Source organism: Hyla sarda, chromosome 5 (assembly GCF_029499605.1).
Source record: "Hyla sarda isolate aHylSar1 chromosome 5, aHylSar1.hap1, whole genome shotgun sequence".
Lineage (NCBI taxonomy): Eukaryota > Metazoa > Chordata > Amphibia > Anura > Hylidae > Hyla > Hyla sarda.
Window position 1 is genome coordinate 132,476,944 of NC_079193.1, and position 26,733 is coordinate 132,503,676.

At 42.2% G+C, this 26,733-nt stretch overlaps 1 protein-coding gene across 3 annotated transcripts in view; it reads right to left on the minus strand.

Moving 5' to 3' along the window:
* TNS3 (tensin 3) overlaps positions 1-26,733 on the minus strand; it is a 356,556-nt gene that overhangs the window by 114,768 nt on the left and 215,055 nt on the right. For all 3 annotated transcript variants that reach the window (XM_056520279.1, XM_056520280.1, XM_056520281.1), the window contains exons 14-17: positions 24,468-24,543; positions 18,796-18,925; positions 17,699-17,764; positions 11,385-11,489 (exon numbers count right to left, since the gene is read on the minus strand). In XM_056520279.1, coding sequence (XP_056376254.1) covers positions 11,385-11,489; positions 17,699-17,764; positions 18,796-18,925; positions 24,468-24,543 — 377 coding nt within the window. The remainder of the gene's footprint in view (positions 1-11,384; positions 11,490-17,698; positions 17,765-18,795; positions 18,926-24,467; positions 24,544-26,733) is intronic.

The following is a 26,733-nucleotide window of genomic DNA, read 5'->3' on the forward strand; positions in this document are numbered from 1 at the left end:
AGAACCCATAAGGGATACCCACAAGGGATGATGCAAACACTTGCAGTGTTGAAAGCTAAAACAACCAAAAATATAGTAATAATAATCCCTTTAAACTACTAAATCAATTAATTAACCCACAAATAAAAGAGCCCAAAGTTTTGGTCTCACTTTACCTGTGAAGCCTCAGTTTTTTTGTTATTGATGTATACTGAACAAAATTTTAAGGGAAACTGACAGCAGGGTAACCTGCTCTAACTTGAATATACAGGAAGATAGTGGGGGTGGATCCGGTTTAAACTCTTTTTACCGGGTGAAAATCGGTGCAGCCATTCAGACATATTCACCTAATTTTTAACTGCACTGGGAGGCTGCTGCTGTTATGTGCATTGCTTTCTCTTCCTGCTGTCCCTTCACGGGCATGATGAAGAAGAGCAGATTAATATTTATGAAGGAGGCAGAGTTCTCCCCTGAAGCGGTGGGGTTATCGAGACAGCATTGCACATAAAGCAGCAGCCGCCTCCTGATGCAGTTATGATGTAAATTATATAGTATTAGCAATAAGATGAATAACTCACGATCAGCTGATTTTCACCCATTAAGAAGTCCTGCACTACCCACCTGTATATTCAGGTTAGTGCAGGTGACCCTGCAGTCAGCTTCCCTTTAATATGAAACTCATTTGTACTTAATTAGCATTTGATTAATCTGACAGTTAAACTTATAAGTATGTTGGGCCACCTCTGGATACAGGATGAGATACAGTTGGGAATGGAGAAATAAAGGTTCTGTATGGCATCCCACAGCACACAGATGTTGCAGTTGAGCCTGCAGATCCTGCACAGTCATAACTTGCCAAAGCAGGGTTGCCATAAATGCTTGATTGGCAATATATGTGCAACAATTTTTTGACCTGTCTGTTCGCCATTCTGGTTGAGACATTCCTGGGAAACACTTTGGGCATGGTCACAAGGAGCGCATCCTCAGCACATTTCACACTGCAGATGCCCAACAGCAGTCACAGAGGGACAGCAGAGCGAGATCCCTGTTGAGGCCACATAGCTCTGTGTGTCTGCTTGCAGGTTTTCTGCTTAACCACTTAGGGACCACGGGCATGCAGGTACGCCCTGATGCCCTGGTACTTAAGGACCAAGGGTGTAACTGTACGCTCGTGGGAATTTCAGTCCCTGATGTGCGCCGGGCGGGGACCGGACTGGGATGACTGTTGATTCTATGACCAACCCCCCCCCCCCCCCACCATGGCGGTCACCGTGGATTCACACCGGCGATTTGCGGCGATTCCGGGTCATACGGGTCTCCAGTGACCCAGAAAATAAGGGGGATCGGGGGTGTCCAAGACACCCCCAGTCCTGCTGAAGGGATAGGAGTTAGGTGGCAGGGGTGTCACCCCTACTATTGATCAGTCAGAAGCGACCAATAGCAGATTGGGGGCGGGGGGGGGGGGGGGGTTAAGGTTCGGTTCTTCTGCTCTGCCCACCCACTGTTGTCCGGGCAGAGCAGGGGAACCGTCGGTGACCGGCGCCGGAGGTCACTAACCAACGGAGGTGGTGGCAGTGGGCGGCTGTGACATGCGGCTGGCTCCCTGGTGCAGACTAAGGAAGCCGGTGAGTTGCCTAGCAACATATGGAGGGCTACAGTTTCAGACCACTATACAGTGGTCTCTAAACTGTAGCACTACAGATGTTGCAAAACTACAACTCCCAGCATGCCCAGACAGCTGTTTGGGCATGCTGGGATTTGTAGTTTTGCAAAAGCTGAAGGGCTACAGTTTGGAGATCCCTGTGTAGTGGTCTCTAAACTGTGGCTCTTCAGATCTTGCAAAACTACAACTCCCAGCATGCCCAAACAGCAAACTGCTGTCTCGGCATGCTGGGAGTTGTAGTTGCGGACCTCCAGCTGTTGCATAACTACATCTCCCACCATGCCCTTCGGTGATCAGTACATGCTGGGAGTTGTGGTTTTGCAACAGTTGGAGGTACACTGGTTGGAAAATACTGAGTTAGGCAACAGAACCTAACCGAAGGTTTTCCAACCAGTGTGCCTCCAGCTGTTGCAAAAGTACAACTCACAGCATGCACGGTCTTGTCAGTGCATGCTGGGAGTTGTACTTTTGCAACAGCTGGAGGTACATTCACACGGGCGGGTTTACAGTCAGTTTCCTGCTTCAAGTTTGAGCAGCGCAAACTCCTAGCGGGAAACTCCGTCAGTGCGAATGTACCCTAAAAACACTACACTACACTAACACATAATAAAGGGAAAAACACTACATATACACCCCCTTACACTGCCCCCCCCCCCCCCGCATAAAAATGAAAGTGTATCGTACGACAGTGGTTTCCAAAACTGAGCTGCCAGCTGTTGCAAAACACAAAACAACAACTCCCAGCATTTTCGGACAGCCACTGACTGTTCAGGCATGCTGAGCATTTAGCAACAGCTAGGAGGCACCCTATTTGGTAATCACTGGCGTAGAATACCCCTATGCAATCCCCGATTTAGTCCTCAAATGCGCATGGGGCTCTCTCACTTCGGAGCCCTGTCGCATTTCAAGGAAACCGTTTAGGGCCACATATGGGGTATTTCCGTACTCGGGGAAAAATTGCACTCCAAATTTTTTTTCCTCCTTTTATCCCTTATGAAAAGGAAAAGTTGGGGGTCTACACCAGCCTGCTAGTGTTAAAAAAAAAAATTGTTCACACTAACATTTTGGCGTTGCCCCATACTTTTTATTTTCACAAGACGTAAAAGGAAAAAAAGACCCCCAAAATGCTGTCGGGTACTGCGATCGCCATAGTCCCGGTGGGGGGGGGGCGGGTTGCTGTTGGGTGCCGCGATCCTCATGGACCGGGGCGGGGGGGGGGGGGGGGTTGAAAGGATGGGTGGTGCAATCCCCACAGTCCTGAGGGGGTCCTCATAGTCACGGGGGGAAGGTGCTTTGATCCTGCTGCCATGCTTGAATTCAATAAAGGTGCTGACAGGCTCAACGGGCCGTCCAGCTTGCAATGCACAGCGCTGCTCCTGCCCGTCTGATTGAAAGGCAGGGAGCTGCCCTGTCCTTTTCACTGTCCCGGCTGAGTCGGGACATGTAGGGAGAGTTTTTTAAAGTAAAAAAAAATAGGTAAAGATACATTTTTGTTAATCACATGGTATTAGAAAGTTGTTTCTAATACATTCATTAACAAAATATAAAACTTTTTTTTGGTAACAGGTACTCTAACACCCCACAGGTGTTTTACCAATTTTCATTAAAGTTGGATGGGAAAATGAAAAAAAAATAAAAAATTTCACTACAATGCTGGTGTTACCCTAAATTTTTCTTTTTCACAAGGGAAAATAGGAAAAACGCCCCCAAAATTTGTAACTGAGTAAGAACATACCCCATTTGTGGGTGTAAAGTGCTCTGCGGGCGAACTACAATGCTCAGAAGAGAAGGAGCGCTGGGCTTTTGAAGAGAAAATTTGTCCGGAATTGAAGGCCACGTGTGTTTACAAAGCCCCCATAGTGCCAGAACAATGGACCCCCCCCCCCCCACGTGACCCCATTTTGGAAACTACACCCCTCACATAATGTAATAATGGGTACATTGAGCATTTACAACCCACAGGTGTCTGACAGATTTTTGGAACAGTGATCCATGAAAATGAAAAACATTTTTTTTCATTTGCACAGCCCACTGTTGCAAAGATCTGTCAAACACCAGTGTTGTGTAAATACTCACTGCACCCTTATTAAATTCTGTGAGGAGTGTAGTTTCCAAAATAGGGTCACATGTGGGGGGAGTCCACTGTTCTGGCACCATAAAGGGCTTTGTAAACACACATGGCCCCTGACTTCTATTCCAAACAAATTCTATTTCCAAAAGCCCAATGGCGGTTGTTCTCTTCTGAGCATTGCAGTGCGCCAGCAGACCACTTGACGTCCACACATGGGGTATTTCCATACTCAGAAGAAATGGGGTTAAAAATTTTGGAGGGCATTTTCTCCTATTACGCCTTGTAAAAATGTTAAATTTGAGGAAAAACCAGCATTTTAGTAAAAACATTTTTTTTTTCATTTACACATCCGACTTCGACAAAAAGTCGTCAAACACCTGTGGCGTGTTAAGGCTCACTGTTACGTTACGTTCCTTGAGGGGTGTAGTTTCCAAAATAGTAGGCCATGTGTTTTTTTGTTTGTTTGTTTGTTGTTTGCTGTTCTGGCACCATGGGGGCCTAAATGCGACATGACCCCCCAAAAACCATTTCAGCAAAATTTGCTTTCCAAAAGCCAAATGTGACTCCTCTTCTGAGCATTGTAGTACGCCAGCAGAGCAATTGATGTCCACAAATGGGGTATTTCCACACTCAGAAAAGATGGGGTTACAAATTTTGGGGGGCATTTTCTCCCATTACCCTTTGTAAAAATGGTAAATTTGGGGAAATTTTTTTTCATTTATACATCCGATTTTAACGAAATGTCGTCAAACACCTGTGTGGGGTGTTAAGGCTCACTGTACCCCTTGTTACGTGCCTTGAGGGGTGTAGTTTCCAAAATAGTATGCCATGTGGTTTTTATTTTTTTCCTTTTCTGGCACAATAGGGGCTTCCTAAATGTGACATGCCCCCCAAAAACCATTTCATCAAAATCCCATTGTCGCTCCTACCCTTTTGAGCTCTCTACTGCGCCCGCCGAACACTTCACATACACATATGAGGTATTTCATTACTTGAGAGAAATTGGGTTACAAATTTTGGGGGGCTTTTTCTCCTATTACCCCTTGTAAAAATTCAAAAACTGGGTCTACAGGAACATGCGAGTGTAAAAAATGAAAATTTTGAATTTTCTCCTTCACTTTATTGCTATTCTTGTGAAACACTTAAAGGGTTAACAAACTTTCTGAATGTCATTTTGAATACTTTGGAGGGGTGCAGTTTTCATAATGGGGTAATTTGTGGGGTATTTCTAATATAAGGGCCCCTCAAATCCACTTCAAAACTGAACTGGTCCCTGAAAAATTCTGAAATTTGAAAATTGCTGCTGAACTTTGAAGCCCTCTGATGTCTTTCGAAAATAAAAACATGTCAACTTTATGATGCAAACATAAAGTAGATATATTGTATTTGTAAATCAATATATCATTTATTTGGAATGTCTATTTTCCTTGCAAGCAGAGAGCTTCAAAGTTCGAAAAATGCTACATTTTCAACTTTTTCACAAAATTTTTGCATTTTTCACCAAGAAATGATGCAAGTATCAATGACAATTTAACACTAACAAAGTAGAATATGTCACGAAAATAAAATGTCGGAATCAGAATGAAAAGTAAAAGCATCCCAGAGTTATTAATGCTTAAAGTGACAGTGGTCAGATGTGCAAAAAAACGCTCTGGTCCTTAAGGTGAAAATGGGTTTGGTCCTTAAGGAGTTAAGAAGTCAGACATCGATATTCTACATTAGGAAATCTGTCAGCTGTGTTTCAGACGGCTGACACAATTAGATAGCTGTGAGGACCTTTCATGTATAGTACCTTGCATAAGTATTCTGGTTCTGACTTCTGCCTGTGTGACTCTGCTCTTATTGTGTGTGTGTGTGTGTGTGTGTGTGTGTGTGTGTGTGTGTTTTAAACCACTTTATCAACTAAGTGTAAAACTCCACAACGGACTTAATGGAGAAATATCACATACAGAAAATAACCACAGGACTAGAGATAAGCTTTAGATTGGGGGGGGTCTGACCGATGGGACCCTTTCACTCTCCTGTGCGGGGCCCCGGCTCCCCACATAACCAGAGCAAGTGACCTCCGCACAAAGTGCACTACAGTTTTAGGTCCGGTCCAAAACCGCATACGGGTCAAAACTGAGCTGACCGGAGTTACCGTTTGACTCCGGTCGGCTCATTAAAGTAAATGGAGTCACGGGTTGTTCTGGCTGTGGTACGGGAGCGCCCAGTTTGCCCCTCCCCCGGCCAGATCCGGCGCCCGTATGTACAAAACGAGATGTGAATGCAGCCTAACTCAGGTTAACTATTAACCATTTGGACGGTGGAACAAAATGAAGAAAGAAAAACAAAATGCTTTTCCAAAATGCAGACATCGATATTCTACATTAGGAAATCTGTCGGCTGTGTTTCAGACGGCTGACACTATTAGATAGCTGTGAGGACCTTTCATGTATAGTACCTTGCATAAGTATTCTGGTTCAAATTTATTTAATTGAGAATTCAAGTATTGGATCAAAATAAATAGTTAATCATTTGAATGGATTTCAAAATGATTTACAAATAAAAAATCTGTGTTGAGTGCTAATGTATTTACTTCCTTTACTATAAAACCCCTAACAAAGATCTGGTGCAACCAATTGACTTTGCAAGTCCCATATTAGTAAAGAGGGTCCACCTATGTGACATTTAATCTCAGTACAAATACACCTGCTCTGTGAAGGCCTCCGAATTTGTAAGCATTACTGAACAAACAGCAGCATGGAGATCATGGAGCTGTAGAGAAGTACAAAAGCAGGGTTAGATAATAATAAAAAAAACATCCCAAGCTTTCTAATGGAGCACCACAAGATTAATCATTAGAGAATGGAAACAATATGGCTCAATATGGCTACGAAGACAAGGCTGTCCACCCAAACTGACAAGCCAAGCAAGGGGAAAATGGCCTTTATGGAACTGTGGCAAGAAGAAAAACCATTGTTTAGGGAGCTACACGAAATCCTGTTTGAAGTTTGCAACAAGCCATGTGAGAGACAAAGCAAATATGTGGAAGAAGGTGCTCTGGTCAGTGGAGACAAACATTTTATTTTTTGGCCTCAGTGCAAGACTCTGCGTGGCAGAAACTTAAGGCTTCCCATCCTTCTGATCAAACCATCTGCACAGTAAAACATGGTGGTGTAGCATCATCCTGTGAGAATGTTTCTCTTCAGTAAGTACAGGGAAACTGGTCAGAATTGAGGGAAAGATGGGTGGAGCTAATTCTTGAAGAAAATCTAGGCAGTTTGCAAATGACTAATGATTGAGACAGAGGTTTATCTTTCATTAGGACAATGGGGAGATTTATCAAAACCTGTCCAATGGAAAAGTTTCTGAGTTGACGATAGCAACCAATCAGATCGCTTCTTACATTTTTGAAAAGGCCTCTAAAAAATAGAATGAAGCAATCTGGTTGCTATGGGCAACTCAGCAACTGTTCCTCTGGACAAGTTTTGATAAATCTCCCCCACTGACCCTAAACATACAGGCAAAGCTAAAATGGAATAGCTTAAATCAAAGAATGTCTTAAAATGGCCCAGTCCATGCCCAAACAGAATCCAATCCAGAATCTAAGGAAGGACTTGAAAATTGTTGTTCACAAACTCTCCATCTTCATCCAATCTGACTGAGCTTCAGCCAATAATATAAAAAAATCCATCTCTAGATTTGCAAAGCTGGTAGAGACATAACCCAAAAGACATGCAGACGTAATTGCAGCAAAATGAGGTAACTGACAATACTAGACTTTCTAGGTCCCAAAGTCAAAATTCAGGAAATGCACAACCAGCCAGTTGTAACCCAGTCTCCCCCCCACCCTCCCTTATCCAACCCAATGTTCAGCTAGCGGTATTTTTGTGATAAGCAAGGGCCACGAAAAAGCAATCAGTGAGGACCCAGTAGGTATCATAATGGCAGCAGTAGGGATAAGGACCCGGGCTTTTTCCGTTTTTTCATTTTCAATTTTTCCTCCTTAACTTTAAAAAATCATAACTTTTTAAAATTTTCACCTAAAATTCTATATGATGGCTTATTTTTGGTGTCACTAATTCTACTTTGTAATGACTTTAGTCATTTTACCCAAAAATGTACGGTGAAACGGGAAAAAAAAAAATCAATGTGCGACAAAATTGATGAAAAAACACTATTTTGTAAGTTTTAGGGGCTTCCGTTTTTACGCAGTACATTTTTCGGCAAAAATGACACCTTATCTTTATTCTGTAGGTCCATACGGTTAAAATGATACCCTACTTATATAGGTTTGATTTTGTATCACTTCAGAAAAAAATCATGAATACATGCAGGAAAATGTATACGTTTAAAATGGTCATCTTCTGACCCCTATAACTTTTTTACTTTTCTGTATTCAGGGCGCTATGAGGGCTCATTTTTTGCGCCGTGATCTGAAGTTTTTAGCGGTACCATTTTTGTTCTGATCAGACTTTTTGATCACTTTTTATTAATTTTTTTGTGGTATAAAAAGTGATCAAAAATGTGCTATTTTAAACTTTTGAATTGTTTTGGCGCGTACGCCATTGAACGTGCGGTTTAAAAAGCGGTATATTTATATAATTCGGACATTTCCGCACTCGGCGATACCACATATGTTTATTTTTATTTACACAGTGTTTTTTTATTCTTGGAAATGCCAGGTGATTCAAACTTTTATTAGGGGAAGGGATAATTGAAAGGGTTAATGATTTTTTTTACACTTTTCTTGTGCAATATTATAGCTCCTATAGGGGGTTATAACATTGCATTAACTGATCTTTTACACTGATTGATTCATCTCTATAGGAATGGATCAATCAGTGTTTTCGGAATGCTCAAGCCTGGATCTCAGGCTTGAAGCATTCAATCGGCGATCGGACTGCAGGAAGGAAGGTAAGAGACCTTCCTCCTGTGCTACAGCTGTTCGGGATGCCGCGGCGATCCCGAACAGCTCCCTGAGCTAGCCGGGCACTTTTACTTTCGTTTTTAGCCGCTCGGCTAAGCTTTGAGCGCCGCACGCTATTAGAGGCGGGTCTCGGCTTCACTATGACGCTGGGTCCGCCGCGATATGATGCGGGGTCACCGTGTGACCCCGCGTTATATCGCAGGACCGGGACCCAGGACGTACCCATACGTCCTGGGTCCTTAAGAGGTTAAAGGTGTACTCTAGTGGAATAATTTTTTTCTAATGAACTGGTGCCAGAAAGTTAAATAGATTTGTAAATTACTTCTATATAAAAATCTTAATCCTTCCAGTACTTATCAGCTGCTGTATACTACAGAGGAAGTTGAGTTGTTCTTTTCAGTCTGACCACAGTGCTATCTGCTGACACCTCTGTCCATGTCAGGAAATGTCCAGAGCAGGCGAGGTTTGCTATGGGGATTTGTTCCTGTTTAAGATTAAGATTTTTTTAATAGAAGTAATTGACAACTCTGTTTTCCACCAGTGTACCCCTTTAAATGAGAGTAAATCTTTTTATGGCAGCTTGACCGATTTTAAAAATATGCTGTTCAAAAAAATAAAGGGAACACTAAGATAACACATCCTAGTTCTGAATAAATGAACTAATCGTATGAAATACTTTCGTCTTTAGATAGTTGAATGTGCTGACAACAAAATCACACAAATATTATCAATGGAAATCACATTTATCGACCCATGGAGGTCTGGATATGGAGTCACACTCAAAATCAAAGTGGAAAACCACATTACAAGGCTGATCCAACTTTGATGTAATGTCCTTAAAACAAGTAAAAATGAGGCTCAGTAGTGTGTGTGGCCTCCACGTGCCTGTATTACGTCCCATCAATGCCTAGTCCATACTCCTGGACAGTCTGTGGTGCAACATTGCGTAGGCGGATGGAGCGAGATATGATGTCCCAGGTGTGCTCAATCGGATTCAGGTCTGGGGGACGGGCGGGCCAGTCCATAGAATCAATGCCTTCCTCTTGCAGGAACTGCTGACACACTCCAGCCACATGAGGTCTAACAATGTCTTACATTAGGAGGAACCCAGGGCCAACCGCACCAGCATATGGTCTCACAAGGGGTCTGAGGATCTCATCTCGGTACCTAATGGCAGTCATGCTACCTCTGGCAAGCACATTGAGGCCTGTTCGGCGCCCCAAAGAAATGCCACCCCACACCATTACTGACCCACCGCCAAACCGGTCATGCTGGAGGATGTTGCAGGCATCAGAACGTTCTCCAAGGTATCTCCACACTCTGTCACATGTGTTCAGTGTCAACCTGCTTTCATCTGTGAAGAGCACAGGGCGCCAGTGGTGAATTTGCCTATCTTGGTGTTCTCTGGCAAATGCCAAACATCCTTCACAGTGTTGGGCTGTAAGCACAACCCCCACCTGTGGATGTCAGGCCCTCATACCACCCTCATGGAGTCTTTCTAACCGTTTGAGTGGACACATACACATTTGTGGCCTGCTGGAGGTAATTTTGCAGGGCTCTGGCAGTGCTCCTCCTGCCCCTCCTTGCACAAAGGCAGAGGTAGTGGTCCTGCTGCCGGGTTGTTGCCCTCCTACGGCCTCCTCCCCATCTCCTGATGTACTGGCCTGTCTCCTGGTAGCGCCTCCATGCTCTGGACACGACGCTGACAGACACAGCAAACCTTCTTGCCACATCTCGCATTGATGTGCCATCCTGAATGAGCTGCACTACCTGAGCCACTTGTGTGGGTTGTAGACTCCGTCTCATGCTACTACTAGAGTGAAAGCACCGCCAGCATTCAAAAGTTACCAGATCATTAGCCAGGAAGCATAGGAACTGATAAGTGGTCTGTGGTCACCGCCTACAGAACCACTCCTATATGGGGGGTGTCTAGCTAATTGCCTATAATTTCCACCTGTTGTCTGTTCCATTTGAACAACAGCATGTGAAATTGATTGCCAATGTGATTGACTTGGAGTTACATTGTGTTGTTTAAGTGTCCCCTTTATTTTTTTGAGCAGTGTATTTTTGCTGCCAAGCAACTGCTTTTAACTGTAATATTAAATATGAATAAACATATGGGGGGAGATTTATGAAAACCTGTCGAAAGGAAAAGTCGTCCAGTTTCCCATAGCAACCAATCCGATCTCTTCTTTCCTTTTTCAGAGGCCTTCCTAAAAATGAAAGCAGCAAGCTGATTGGTTGCTATTGGCAACTGGGCAAATTTTCCTCTGCACAGGTTTTGATAAATCTCCCCCATGGTTTTTGGGGCACCATAAAGGGTATGTGTGGGATATATCTAGTCTGCTTTTGTTTTTTTAAAGTTAGCATTTTTTGAGGGGCAGGCAATGGAAAAAGCAACTCTGGTGTTTTTTTTCCTTCACGTTGTTCACAGCATGATTGGAATAACACGTCCTCTGCACAGCTAACTTTCATGTTTAAATAAAGATAACTTCAGCACTTCATTTCAGGGCACAATGCACAACAAAATATAAAAGCCATATCTGACTTTAACACCGTGACATACTCAACCTCCAATAGAGGCAAGGAATTTTAAGGTTTATACCCAAGTTCATGTTGCTTACTTATTCAAAGAAAAAGGAAAGAAGCAAAATGCCCCATAGAACCCCTCCATAGAGTACTAACCATTCTCATGCTTAGCAAACCTAAGAAACAATTCCAGGTATTTCTTATTCAGCCTTATAGGACTCCATACTAACCTTCTCCATTCAGACTTGTATTTTCGTAGGAATCCCAGCGTATTAAAGGATCACAAGTATTGTAGTCAATAGTTATCCCCTGGTTGTTCTGAAGGTTTGCAGCGCCTGTAAAAAAGTTTTTTATGTTTTTGGTCATTTTGTTACATGTGTGATCACTAAACTAGAATGCAGGGGAAATGCAGCATTACATGGCAACCATTCAGAATTATCACCAATTTAATTAAAATGGCTCATGGTCAGGGCTCGTGGGATGGGAACATCTTCTCTACGATGTTTATATCCATGGGCATATGGACATGGACATAAGACAAACCCTTTAACCCCATTTTGACCTTAAGGACCAAGGGCCAATTTTATTCATTTTCCTTTTTTCCTCCTCGCCTTCTAAAATCCATAACTCTTTTATATTCCCATCCCCAGACCCATATGAGGGCTTGATTTTTGCGTGACCAATTATACTTGGACACCTCTCATTTTGCCATAAATACGAATAAAATGATACCCATCTCTACATAATTTTCTATTATTGTGCGTCTTTTAAAAAATAAACTTTTTGTACAAAAATCTGTATGTTTAAAGTCGCCCTATTTTGACCACCTATACCTTTTTTAATTTTTCCGTATACACGGTTGTATGAGGGCTCACTTTTTGCGCCGTGATCTGTACTTTTTATCGACACCACATTAATATGAAACTTTTAAATAACTTTTTATGAAAAAATTTATAAAATGTGACAAAAAAGCCGCAATTTTGGATTTTCTTTTACTTTTTTACGTTTACACCATTCACCGTACGGGATCATTAACATTAAATTTTGATAGTTCGGACATTTGCGCACACGGCGATATGTTTATTTTTTTTTAACGCTTTTTGAGGGTAAAATGGGAAAAAGGGAGAATTTACTTTTTTTATTGGGGGAAAGGATTTTTTACATTAAATTTTAAATATTTTTTATTTTTTTTTTACACTTTTTAATTCCCCATATCTATAGCAACCATTTGATTGCTAATACTGTTCAGCACTGCGGACCATCCGTTCATCCATTTAAATATGCACATTGCCGCAGATGCCGTGATCCACAGATGTCGTGGTCTGCCATTATCGGTGGGTGATAGCAGCCGGGACCTGCAGTGCATGACGTGAGCATCACTCCGATGCTCGTGGTCATTTACAGGACTTAAATGAATGTCCTGGTGTGTGAAGTACCTCCGCACCAGGACCTACATATACGTCCATGGTCGCTAAGGGGTAAAAGGGGTACTCCGGTGGAAAATATTTTTTATTTATTTTGTTTTCCCCCAAAACCAACTGGTGCCAGAAAGTTAAACAGATGTGTAAATTATATATAAGGAAAAAAAAGGGGGGGTACCAAATGCCTCTAGACTAATACCATAAAATGGTACATGATGATGGAATTACAGAAAAAATAAATAAATCGGACTGTGCTTCACTTTAAATGATGTACAAATTTAATATAAAAAATATTACAAATAAGACATAAAATAAATAATGCAAATCTAATACATAAATGCCTCCTACCACAGGGCCCTTGTGGGGAGGTATGATATTTGAATACAAAGAATATATTAAAAAAATTTTAAATATAGCATGTGAATTACGTTCTACCGCTATCCCAATATATTGCAAACCGACATAGTGTACTTTTGTGCGGTACACTCCGTTCTCATGTGATTTAGAACAGTTCACAAAGTGATATAGTTACCAACTCCTAAGGGTAGTTTTGGCTGGACGTCCGAGAGATGGATATGTGAGGGCTGTGTCCAGCGCTAGCGTGCGCATACGGTGACGGGCCCGGATGCCACAGGCCAAAAAGGTCACCGGTCACGGAGTAATTGCAGGCTCGATGGCAGATGTAGTGGAGGCTGTGTCCAGCGCTGGCATGCGCTTGCGGTGACGGGCCCGGTTGCCGCAGGCCGAAGAGAAGTCACCGGTCACGGAGTGGCTCCGGAGGTGGAGATATACTCGGAGATAGATGGATCTTGCTCCGGAAACAAGGAAAGGAAAGCCTCGTGGAAGATCTCTCGGCGTTTGGTGGAATGGCGGATGAATTACAGCCAGGTGTAAAATCAGCAGATGATGGAGTTGTGTCGGAGGTAAATGATGGCGGTTTGTGGATTGCGGTGGTCATGCGGTAAATATTTCTTTCTCTAGACGCGTTTCAGGGTACTTTATATATGACCCTTTCCTCAGTAAAGAACAGCATGCGATGCGCAGCATCGCACGGGTTAACTGGCAGAAGTCCCGCTGTTTCCAGCAGGGGACAACTTCTGCTTCACCCCCAGGACCATCAATTGATGGTCCTGGTCAGCGATCACTGTGATTGGTCCCTGTGGACCAATCACAGTGATCTGGGGTGAAAGTTCAGATCCCCCGCACTGCCCGCCCCTGGAAGTCGGGCAGAACGGGGGACGAAGGCTGCAGGGGCTCGCGGGGACCTGCGGCATTCGGGGGGAACACGTGGGGACCGGCGGACTTACCTGATCCAGCGGCGGGACCGAGGAGCAGCGCGGGACCGGCCACGTGGACGAGCAGCGACGGGTAAGTATGTGGTCCTCAGAGGCAGCAGTGAAAATCTTCACTGCTGCTTCTAGGAGTCTGAAAACTACAACTCCCAGCATGCCTAGACAGCCTTTGGCTGTCTGGGCATGCTGGGAGTTGTAGTTTTGCAACATCTGGAGGGCCTCAGTTTGGAGACCATTGTATAATGGTCTCCAATCTGTGCTCTTCCAGCTGTTGCAAAACTACAACTCCCAGCATGCACTGACTGTCCAGGCATGCTGGGAGTTTTAGTTAAGCAACATCTGGCCCTTCAGATGTTGCCGAACTACAACTCCCAGCATGCCCTTCAGCTGTCTGGGCATGCTGGGAGTTGTAGTTTTGCAACAGCTGGAGACACACTGGTTGGGAAACATTGTTTCTAACTCAGTGTTTCCTAACCTGTGTGCCTCCAGCTGTTGCAAAACTATAACTCCCAGCATGCACTAAAAGACCATGCATGCTGGGAGTTGTAGTTTTGCAACATCTGGAGGGCCCCAGTTTGGAGACCATTGTATAATGGTCTCCAATCTGTGCTCTTCCAGCTGTTGCAAAACTACAACTCCCAGTATGCACTGACTGTCCAGGCATGCTGGGAGTTTTAGTTCAGCAACATCTGTCCCTTCAGATGTTGCCGTACTACAACTCCCAGCATGCCCTTCAGCTGTCTGGGCATGCTGGGAGTTGTAGTTTTGCAACAACTGGAGACACACTGGTTGGGAAACATTGTCTGTTTCTAACTCAGTGTTTCCTAACCTGTGTGCCTCCAGCTGTTGCAAAACTATGACTCCCAGCATGCACTAACAGACCATGCATGCTGGGAGTTGTGGTTTTGCAACAGCTGATGCAAGCCCACCCCCCCCCCCCCCCCCCGCCCCGCCACCCCCGTGAATGTACAGGGTACATTCACATGGGCGAGGCTTTTACAGTGGGTTTCTCGCATCTTGAGATGCAGCAAATTTTGCGCTGGGAAACTCGCTGTAATCCCCCGCCCATGTGACTGTACCCTAAAAACACTACACTACACTAACACAAAATAAAATAAAAAGTTAAAAACACTACATATACACATACCCTTACACAGCCCCCCTCCCCCAATAAGAACGTCCGGTATACCACTGTTTCCAAAGCAGAGCCTCCAGCTGTTGAAAAACAACAACTCCCAGTATTGTCGGACAGCCGTTGACTGTCCAGGCATGCTGGGAGTTTTGCAACAGCTGGAGGCACCCTGTTTGGGAATCACTGGCGTAGAATACCCCTATGTCCACCCCTATGCAAATCCCTAATTTAGGCCTCAAATGCACATGGCGCTCTCACTTTGGAGCCCTGTCGTATTTCAGGGCAACAGTTTAGGGCGACATATGGGGTATCGCTGTACTCGGGAGAAATTGCGTTACAAGGTTTGGGGGGCTTTTTCTTCTTTAACACTTCATGAAAAGGAAATGTTGGGGTCTACACCAGAATGTTAGTGTAAATTTTTTTTATTTTTTACACTAACATGCTGATGTTGCCCTATACTTTACATTTTCACAAGAGGTAAAAGGGAAAAAAGCCCCCCAAAATTTGTAACGTAATTTCTCCCGACTACAGAGATACCCCATATGTGAGCGCAAAGTGCTCTGGGGGCGCACAACAAGGCCCAGAAGGGAGAGCGCACCATGTACATTTGAGGTGATTTGCACAAGGGTGGCTGATTGTTACAGCGGTTTTGACAAACGCAAAAAAAACAAAACCCCACATGTGACCCCATTTCGGAAACGACACCCCTCACGGAATGTAATGAGGGGTGCAGTGAGAATTTACCCCCCACAGGTGTCTGACGGATCTTTGGAACAGTGGTCCATGAAAATGAAAACTTGTACAGCCCACTGTTCCAAAGATCTGTCAGACACCAGTGGGGGGCAAATGCTCACTGTACCCCTTGTTACGTTCCTCAAGGGGTCTAGTTTCCAAAATGGTATGCCATGTGTGTTTTTTTTTTGCTGTTCTGGCACCTTAGGGGCTTCCTAAATGCGACATGCTCCCCGAACAAAATTTGCTCTCAAAAAGCCAAATATGACTCCTTCTCTTCTGAGCATTGTAGTTCGCCCATAGTGCACTTCAGGTCAACTTATGGGGTACCTCCATACTCAGAAGAGATGGGGTTACAAATTTTGGGGAGTATTTTCTGCTATTAACCCTTGCAAAAAGGTGAAATTAGGGGGGAAACACACATTTTAGTGAAAAAAAATAATTTTTTTTTACATATGCAGAAGTCGTGAAACACCTGTGGGGTATTAAGGCTCACTTTATTCCTTGTTACGTACCTCAAGGGGTCTAGTTTCCAAAATGGTATGCCATGTGAGGGTTTTTTGCTGTTCTGGCACCATAAGGGCTTCCTAAATGCAACATGCCCCCAAAAACCATTTCAGAAAAACGTACTCTCCAAAATCCCCTTATCGCTCTTTCCCTTCTGAGCCCTCTACTGCGCCCGCCGAACACTTTACATAGACATATGAGGTATGTGCTTACTCAAGAGAAATTGGGCTACAAATATAAAGTATACATTTTCTCCTTTTACCCCTTGTAAAAATTTAAAAATTGGGTCTACAAGAACATGCGAGTGTAAAAAATGAAGATTGTGAATTTTCTCCTTCACTTTGCTTCTATTCCTGTGAAACACCTAAAGGGTTAAAATGATGACTGAATGTCATTTTGAATACTTTGGGGGGTGCAGTTTTTATAATGGGGTCTTTTGTGGGGTATTTCTAATAAGAAGACCCTTCAAATCCACTTCAAACCTGAACTGGTCCCTGAAAAATAGTGAGTTTGAAAATTTTGTGAAAAATTGGAAAATTGCTGCTGAACTTTGAAGCCCTCTGGTGTCTTCCAAAAGTAAAAACTCGTCACTTTTATGATGCAGACATAAAGTAGACATATTGTATATGTGAATAAAAATTTTTTTTATTTGTAATATACATTTTCCTTACAAGCAGAGAGCTTCAAAGTTAGAAAAATGCAAAATTTTCAAATTTTTCATCAAATTTTAGGATTTTTCACAAGGAAAGGATGCAAGTTACCACAAAAATGTACCACCATGTTAAAGTAGAATATGTCACGAAAAAACAATCTCGGAATCAGAATGATAACTAAAAGCATCCCAGAGTTATTAATGTTTAAAGTGACAGTGGTCAGATGTGCAAAAAACGCTCTGGTCTTTAAGGCCAAAATGGGCTTGGTCCTGAAGGGGTTAAACCATGGTTTTTGGGAGGCAATGGGATAGAAAAAAAACAGCAATTCTAGCATGGGTAAAAAGGCATTTACCATGCAGGCTAAACAACATACTTTAAGAACTCAGATAAATCTGTTGATTTTGTGTGCAAAATATGCAAAAAAAAAATAAAATGCTTCTTTTTTCAGATTATATTTGATGCAAAGCAGACAAAAATCCAGTTATTTTTTGTGTTATTTTTCTTTTAGTGTGAATAGTGCCTAGTAGACTCTAGACTTTTTTTTGGCACATGTAATATTTGTTACAGTTGTTTATACATAAAGTATATTTGTAAATCTGCCACCCACTATGTTCTTAGGTAGTACATTCAGAATAATGAATGCAATATTTCCCACCTTGTTATCTCAGATGTTATTTTAACGCTATGGAAACTACAACAAAACATTTCAATATTTCAAGACCTTGAAAGTTTTTGGCTTAAGGCCAGAAAGATTACAGGAAAATAAAAAGACCAATTTTCAAATTAAGACGGATAAACAATACATACCAACAATTTTTTCTGGTGTTCCTGAAAACACTAATTCAATTTTTCCAAATTCTGGAAATCTGGCATCTATTATATAAAAGACAAAACATTTGTATAATGCCACTATAACCAATTGAAGACATCATAAAATCACAGTACACATTACTAAGCATACTATACGATTCAGAATTGTGGTTTTATTAGGAAATGGATTAATGTTTGTAAATCTGTCACCAAAATTACATTTTTCTGTTTTTGTACATATTTTAGGATCTGAAAAACAAATGATTTACTAGACATGAGTAAGAGTAGGATAGGGGATGGTTGGGGGCTTGGGTATCCTGTACATGACCAGACAATTTAAAATAAATAATATAATCGTTCTTCAATGTACACAGACAATGATCAACCAAATTGAATTTTAACTGCTTGATCTTATTAGGAGATAAGCCACCTCCAGGAAGGATTGGAAGAGGCGTACTCCCCCCATCTTACCATTTACATGAAAACTTAGCAGAGCAATCGTGTATGGAGGGTCTGAAGGAAACAGCAGTTGACCAACAGCTATTGCATGTGTATGGCCAATTTTAGGTTCATTTACTCATAATTAAAGACAAGCTGTCGGGTCCCAGATATGTCACACCCCAGCCTTATGACCTGACAGATCAGAAAAATAGAAATGCCAAAATACTTTAAATCAGGAGTGTTGTGGTTGGTCACAGGGGAGGGAACTTGGCAGCTTCCAGTCACCTCAGCACACCCTCCTCCCGCCCTGACTGGCATGAATGACATATATGTAAACATAAAACATACACTGTACGCTGCTAACATTTGGGGCAGTGGCTTATCTCCTGTAGGGAAAAAGAAAAGGATCAGGCATGTTAAAAGTCAACATGCCCTATCATTCTTATTCCCAACATTTGCTGCTGCCAGGGGACAGTAAGGACAGTGCCATACATTCTTGGTGGTTGGCTTATCCTAACAAAATCAGCAAGTTCAGCTATAATGTGTATAGGCACCTGAATGTAACAAGGACCTCTCCCAAGGTACATGATAAATAGGAATATAGATTCATAGAAAATATATAATATTATATTAAACCATTGTAAAGACTGCACCTTTGTTTGCATGATCTAACTCTTCTTTTCCAAAAATCAGTCGATGACCATGAACAGCCCCTGTATGAAACTGCAGCCTGAAAATGACATCACGGGTTACAGAACGATATTTCTTGTGGTAACATTTGATCTGTCAAGGTAAAAGAAACATAAACTGCAACTTATTGTCTGCTGGAATAGGCTTGCTGTTGTTCCATGATTCCTTTTATTACATATATTTATCACACAGCTTTCTTTTTTATGACAACCTATTAGATTTTCAGTAAGCTAAAATGCTCTGGATCTCAGGGGTGTCTGTACAAAAAGAACTCAAGAAAGAAAGAAAAATATGGAAAAGAAAATTTGGAAACAACTATGGACAGAAATCATTCAGAAAGGTTTCTGGTATGAGAAGCAGAAAACAGTGTTTGGTCTAACAGCATTTTCCAATGTATTATTCTTTACAGTGGCAAATAAAAGGGTTTGGGGCTTTCATGTTTTAGTAAAGTCCTTTATCATGTTTACCATTCCTTCAGACAACATCTCTGAAGTCATTTAGATAAAACTTGAATATATCTATTGTGATAAAGGTTTTCAGATATTTGTTTACTTCCTCCTCCTGACAACAGAAGATCTATGTTTGTTGGAATGTATTTGATGTTTCACAACTTGCTTTGTCATCCTTTATATAGTATCTTGATTTAGCCTAGTATATTTGAGTTCTAAAACTAACATTATTTCTAAAAATTGGACAAGAGATGTTTTAGCTAAATGGAATCTGTAAGTAACACAGGGGTGTGGAAATGTAAAAAAAAAACTACTTGTCCAAGGGACTAAAGCGGAACACAATCTACTTGTCCCTCAAGAAAATCCACTTGTCCTGATAGATAAAATAATTTCGACCAAAATAGTACGATCCCCCCCACTAGACCACCAGGGATGGATATAAGATCCTTTAGACGCTGCTGTCAACTTAGGTGATCGCAGTATGCCAGTCTATTAGCGGCCGGAGAGCTGTAGCTCCTTTTACGCCTGAGACAAGCCCAGAAAAGTCTAGATGTAACTTTTTGATCACCTTATGAAAAATTTCTCATATGAAGTGACCAAAAATGAACAATTCTGGACAATCATTTACATTTACACCGTTCACCATACGGTTTAATTAACATTATATTTTAATAGTCTGGACATTTCCACATGTAGCGATACCACATGTTTATTTTTGTACATTATTTCTATTTAAAGAAAAATGGAAACTTATTAGGAAAGGGGTTTATTCACATGTATACGGGGGGGGGGTTCTGCTTCTCCAGTTTATATGGTGCATTTTGTGTCAGAAAATGCTGGAAGTTGCATTTAGTTACTAGATAACTACAACTCTCAGCATGCTCTGATACAGCCTATGGTTGTGTGGGTGTTGCAGCATGTTGCACTGTATAGTAGTAAAGTTAAGGTTATTGTGGAACATGCTGGGAGTTGTAGTTTTGGTCCGTGTCAGCTGCAGAGCCATAGGATGTGTCAGGGAATACTGGGAATTACAGTTAGTAACTACAACTCACAGCATGCCCTGATGTAGCCTATGGCTCTGCAGCTGACCCGAACCAAAACTACAACTCCCAGCATGTTACACTTTATAGTTCTACAGTTTAGGTTACGGTGGAACATGCTGGGAGTTGTAGTTTTGGTTCGGGCATGTTTGCGTGCATCCGTGGGGCTCTTGGGCGTCGGGCGAGTATGAAGGGGGCGAGATTCTGGGGGTGCAATTTAGTGCGGGTGCAACTAAAAATAAATAAAATTAGATGGTACAACTGGCGGCGGCAGTGCCCCCCCCCCCCACATCATACATTACATACATATATCACAGATACATCATACACATATACACTCACAACATACATATACACCATACATACACCCGCCACTGCCCCCCACCACATCATACATCACATACACTCACACCATACATATACACCATACATATGCACACATCATACATACACCCGCCACTGCCCCCCCCACATCATACATTACATACACACATCACAGATACATCATACACATATACACTCACACCATATATATGCACACATCATACATACACCCGCCACTGCCCCCCCTACATCGTACAACACATACACTCACACCATACATATACACCATACATATGCACACATCATACATACACCCGCCACTGCCCCCCCCACATCATACATTACATACACACATCACAGATACATCATACACACACACTCACACTATACATATGCACAAACACATCACACTTAGACAGACATCATACACACATTATCCATTACATACACACATCACACAGACAGACATCATACACACAGACGGACATCATACACACATCATACATTACATACACACATCACACAGACGGACATCATACACACATTATCCATTACATACAAACATCACACAGACAGACATCATACACACATCACACAGACAGACATCATACACACATTATCCATTACATACACACATAGACAGACATCATACACACATTATCCATTACATACACATCACACATAGACATCATACACACATCATACATTACATTCACATCACACAGACAGACATCATACACACATTATACATTACATACACATCACACAGACGTCATACACACATTATCCATTACATACACACATCACACAGAAAGACATCATACACACATCACACAGACAGACATCATACACACATCATACATTACATACACACATCACACAGACAGACATCATAAACACATTATCCATTACACACACATCACACAGCCATCATACACACATTATACATTACATACACACATCACACAGACAGACATCATACACACATTATCCATTACACATACATCACACAGACATCATACACACATTATACATTACATACACACATCACACACAGACATCATACACACATTATACATTACATACACATCACACACAGACATCATACACACATTATACATTACATACACATCACACACAGACATCATACACACATTATACATTACATACACATCACACACAGACATCATACACACATTATACATTACATACACATCACACACAGACATCATACACACATTATACATTACATACACATCACACACAGACATCATACACACATTATATACACATCAAACACAGACATCATACACACATTATATACACATCACACAGACATCATACACACATTATATACACATCACACAGACATCATACACACATTATATACACATCACACACAGACATCATACACACATTATATACACATCACACACAGACATCATACACACATTATATACACATCACACACAGACATCATACACACATTATACATTACATACAAATCAAACATAGACAGACATCATACACACATTATCCATTACATACACATCACACAGACAGCCATCATACACACATCATACATTACACACACATCACACAGACAGACATCATACACACATTACATACACATCACACACAGACAGACATCATACACACATTATACATTACACACACATCACAAAGACATTATACACACATTATCCATTACATACACATCACACATAGACATCATACACACATCATACATTACATTCACATCACACATAGACAGACATCATACACACATTATACATTACATACACATCACACAGACATCATACACACATTATACATTACATACACATCACACATACACTCACACCACACATATACAACCACCCTTCCTGTCGCCTGCATTCTCTGTCTCCTCACCTGAGCCGCCATGAGTGGACATCAGAGCTGTAGTCCCGGCCGGTGTGAGGTTAAATGGGTTTGAGAATCTCCCCTCACACCGGACGTCCTCTCCTCTCCCCTCCCCCGCTCTGTGTTTTCCCCGTGCAAACATGCAGCCTCCCCGTGGTGGATTAGGTCCTGTGAAGAAAGAGCAGGGGGAGGGGGAGGGGGAGGTATAGAGCTGTGTGCGGGGGAGGGGAGGAGCTGTGTGCCGAGCTGTGGACATCCTTTCTCTCCCCCTATCTTCTTGTGTTATGTGTAGCTGCGTCCTCCATCCTCCGGGAGGATTAGACAAGGGGGCGGGGCTCAATTATGTAAGGTGAACGTGGGACCTCGGGCTCTGCGGTCAGCTGGAGGCCGCCGCCCCCCCATACACTCTGTGCACCGGTGTGAGGTGCAGACTTCCATCCGCTCCTGCGCCTCACACCGGCAGTAAAGAAAAATAAGGGGGAAGTCTGTCTGTCCCAGGGCTAAATCTATAAAAAATTCACCTGCCCGGCGCCCAAAACTACTTGTCCCGGGCGTCGGGCGATAGAATTTCCACATCCCTGTAATACATCGCTAGGTCTCGGTCACTAGATTATGCTTGGTGACATGTTCCTTTTAGGAATATTTTCAGCCATCTTTAGCTGTATTTTTCCATTCTTAAAAAAAAAATTGAGACATCCTATCACACTAAAACTATTGGCACAGCTTAAAACACGTTAAGGGTATGTTCACACTGAGGAATTGGAGAGGAATTTCCACAAGTAATTCTGCTCGCTTTTTCCTCTCCAATTCATTCAGCAGTGAGAATCCCCATAGAGCTGTACAGAATTTCTGCCCCTCAGTTCACACTGAGGAATTTTCTCAAGCAGAATTCTGACGAGGAAGATGTTCTTTCTTTCAGGTGGAATCAGCGTTGTTCTCCCATAGAGATCAATGTTATTTATTTTATTTTTTTTGAGTCAGAAGCATTACCACGCGGAATCGGCACGGAATTTCCACATGAAAAGAAACTTTTTTTTAATGAATAGAAATACTTGATACTCGCAAAATCTCTGTGAGTTCTTGTGGAAAAGTAACAATATTTTGAGGCAGAAAATTTCTGCTTGATTTCCGCCCCAATTCCTCAGTGTGAACATACCCTAAAGGAGAAGTATCATGTAAAAAAAGAAGGATGCAAGTTTTAGATCATGGGGGTCCAAGCGCTGGTGTCCCAACGCTCGGACCCCCACGATCTGAAACTTATCTCCTATCCTTTGAATAGGAGATACGTTATTTTTTTTCTACATGATGCTTCTTCTTTAAGTTAATCATTTAGGAAATGCTTGTACCATAAAGGGAACATGTCACCACAATTCCAGACACTAAACCACCAGTATGTTGTTATACATCTGATGTTTAGTGTCCCAAATCTATTTCTTTAAAATACTGGAAGCTGAAACCCAATCTCATGGCTTCCTGCACATACATCCTGTGCCAATAAAGCCAAGAAGAGTACAACTCACTTCATGCGTAAATGCTCGATTATGCCCATCAAATATGACAGAATGTGCAAGAGAGCTTCCAATACAAATGTGAACACAGTCTAGTTTAATTTGTTATTCCCATTTATAGAGGTTTATGTACTGAAGGACGTATTGTATTATCATCCTTATCTACATAACCACACCTCTTATTTACTGTAATAAACCATTTTAACCAGTATAATCACCCAAAAACTAAATTTTAATTTCTGAGCTAACTATTTAACTACTGATAACAAAATATTTAAAAATGTAAAAGGAGAAGGAACACTTACAAGCCTCCATTGTATTGGAGGTTAAAGAGGTTGCAATTTTATGTTGAACAAACTGAAAAGTAAGCACCATTGGACGGTCTTTGGCATTTGTTACAGACACTCACCATAATATCACCCTTGATCAGCTGAGCTGGCTCCACAGCAATGCTTAATCTGTTCTGGTTTTCTGGTCCAACATTACTGAACAAAAATAATGTCAAAATAATAAGAAACATGGTCAGATCTACTACACGTAAGATAACAAAACAGTAATTCTAGGGAGATTCATAAACACTTGTCGCAGAGGAAAAGTCGGCCAGTTGCCCATAGCAACCAATCAGAATTCTCGTTTCATTTTTGAAAAAAAAGGCGTCTGAAAAAAGAAGCGATCTGATTGGTTGCTATGCACAACTTTTCCCTCAGCACAGGTCTTAGTGAATCTCCCCCATTGTCAGAGAAGAAAGTGCAGCTAACAAAAATAAATGTAGGATACACAGGTTTACTGGAAATTGCACTAAAACCCAGGTGTGCAAAAAAAAAAAAAAAAAAAAGACAAAAAGCAGCCCTCAAGTGTATGTTATTAAAGTTAAAGAGGTACTACAGTTTAGGAAAATGTATCCCCTATACAAGTCTGATCGTGGAAGACTGACACACCCCCTTTATGCATCTCTATGTGAGAGCTGAAGATAAAGCTTTGACTCTTCCATAGGGCAGCATGGAGAGCGTGTGCCAACCTCCACTCCCTGCACAAGAAGGTCGCGGGGGAGGGGGGTGTTATGGTCCCAGCAAACTATCCCCACCTGCCGCAATATGATACTCATCCTCTATCCCTTAGATAAGGGTACATTTTCCTTAACTGAACTACTTCTTTAGGGTAGGGTCACACGTAACGGATCCACAGCGTATTTTATGTTGCGGATATGCCCATGATCCGACCCATTTTGTGCCTCCAGCTGTTGCCACCCCCATTCCTCCACCTCGCTCCGCCCCTGGCTTGCTCACAACAGCAATCCACCACTACGAGCAGCCACACAGGTGGCCTGTGCATGTGCAATGTACTCAGACATCGTGGCTGCTCCGCGATGTCTGAGTCGACTCAGCGACTTGGAAGTTCCCTGTGTGGCTGCTGGTAGCGGCGGATTGCCGCTGCGAGCAGACCAGGGGCGGAGCAAAGCGGGGGAATGGGTGTGGCAACCGCTGGAGGCACAAAATGGGTCGGGTCACCAGCGGGTCGGGTTAAGTGTGACCCTACCCTTAGGGTGTATTCACATGTACAGTATCCTGCACATATTTGATGTGCAGAATTTGAAGCTGCAGTTTTTATGCTGCAGAGTTTAAAGGGGTAGTCCAGTAATTAAAAACGTATTCCCTATCCTAAGGATAGGGGATAAGTTTCAGATCACGGGGGGGTCCGACCGCTGGGGCCCCTCCGCGATCTCTCTGCACGGGGCCCCAGCTCACTGGCCAGATAGCGCACACCCCCTCAATACATCACTATGGCAGAGCCATAGAGTTGTATTGAGGGAGCGTGTCAGCCGCCGCTTTGTGCGGTGGTCAACACGCCCCCTTCCCGCGGGCTGTCGGGGCCCTGTTCAGGAGATCTCGGGGGGCCCCAGTGCTCGGACCCCCCGCGATCTGAAACTTATCCCCTATCCTTAAGATAGGGGATACGTTTTTCACCACTGGACTACCCCTTTAATGTAAACTAAATGTCTGAAGACAGCTTCAAATCCTGTACATCAAATATACGCAGGATACTGTATGTGTCAATACACCCTTAAGCTTGTTCTAAAAATGCTATAAGAATATGAACAAGGCTAAAGTGTTTAAAACATGTAAAACATTTATTATAGTATACAGTAAATTACATTTGTTATACAGGGCCCGCCAAATGGCCATTGTAGCAGCTCAAGTGAACAATGTACTAAAAAAAAAAAAAGAAATTTAAGATAAAAAAAACGGTAACAATGAAAAGGAAAGTAAAATATTCAACCAGCTCTGCCAAAGGCAACATTTGCTTTAAGTGTTACAGAGATTTATCAGACTCTGGCAACTTAGTATCATATACTTAGTCCATATTTATGAACTATGCAATCGACATTAGTATACAATACTAAGTTGGCAGTATCTGAAACATCTCTGTCAAAGGCAAATATTGCCTTTAAAGTGGTACTCCGGTGGAAAAAAATATATATTTTTTTTTTAAGTCAACTGGTGCCAGAAAATTATACAGAATTTTAAATTACTGTTAATAACAAAATCTTAATCCTTCCAGTACTAAGCAGCTTCTGTATGCTCCACAGGAAGTTGAATTCTTTTCAGCCTGACCACAGTGCTCTCTGCTGACACCTCTGTCGATGTCAGGAACTGTCCAGAGTACAAGCAAATCCC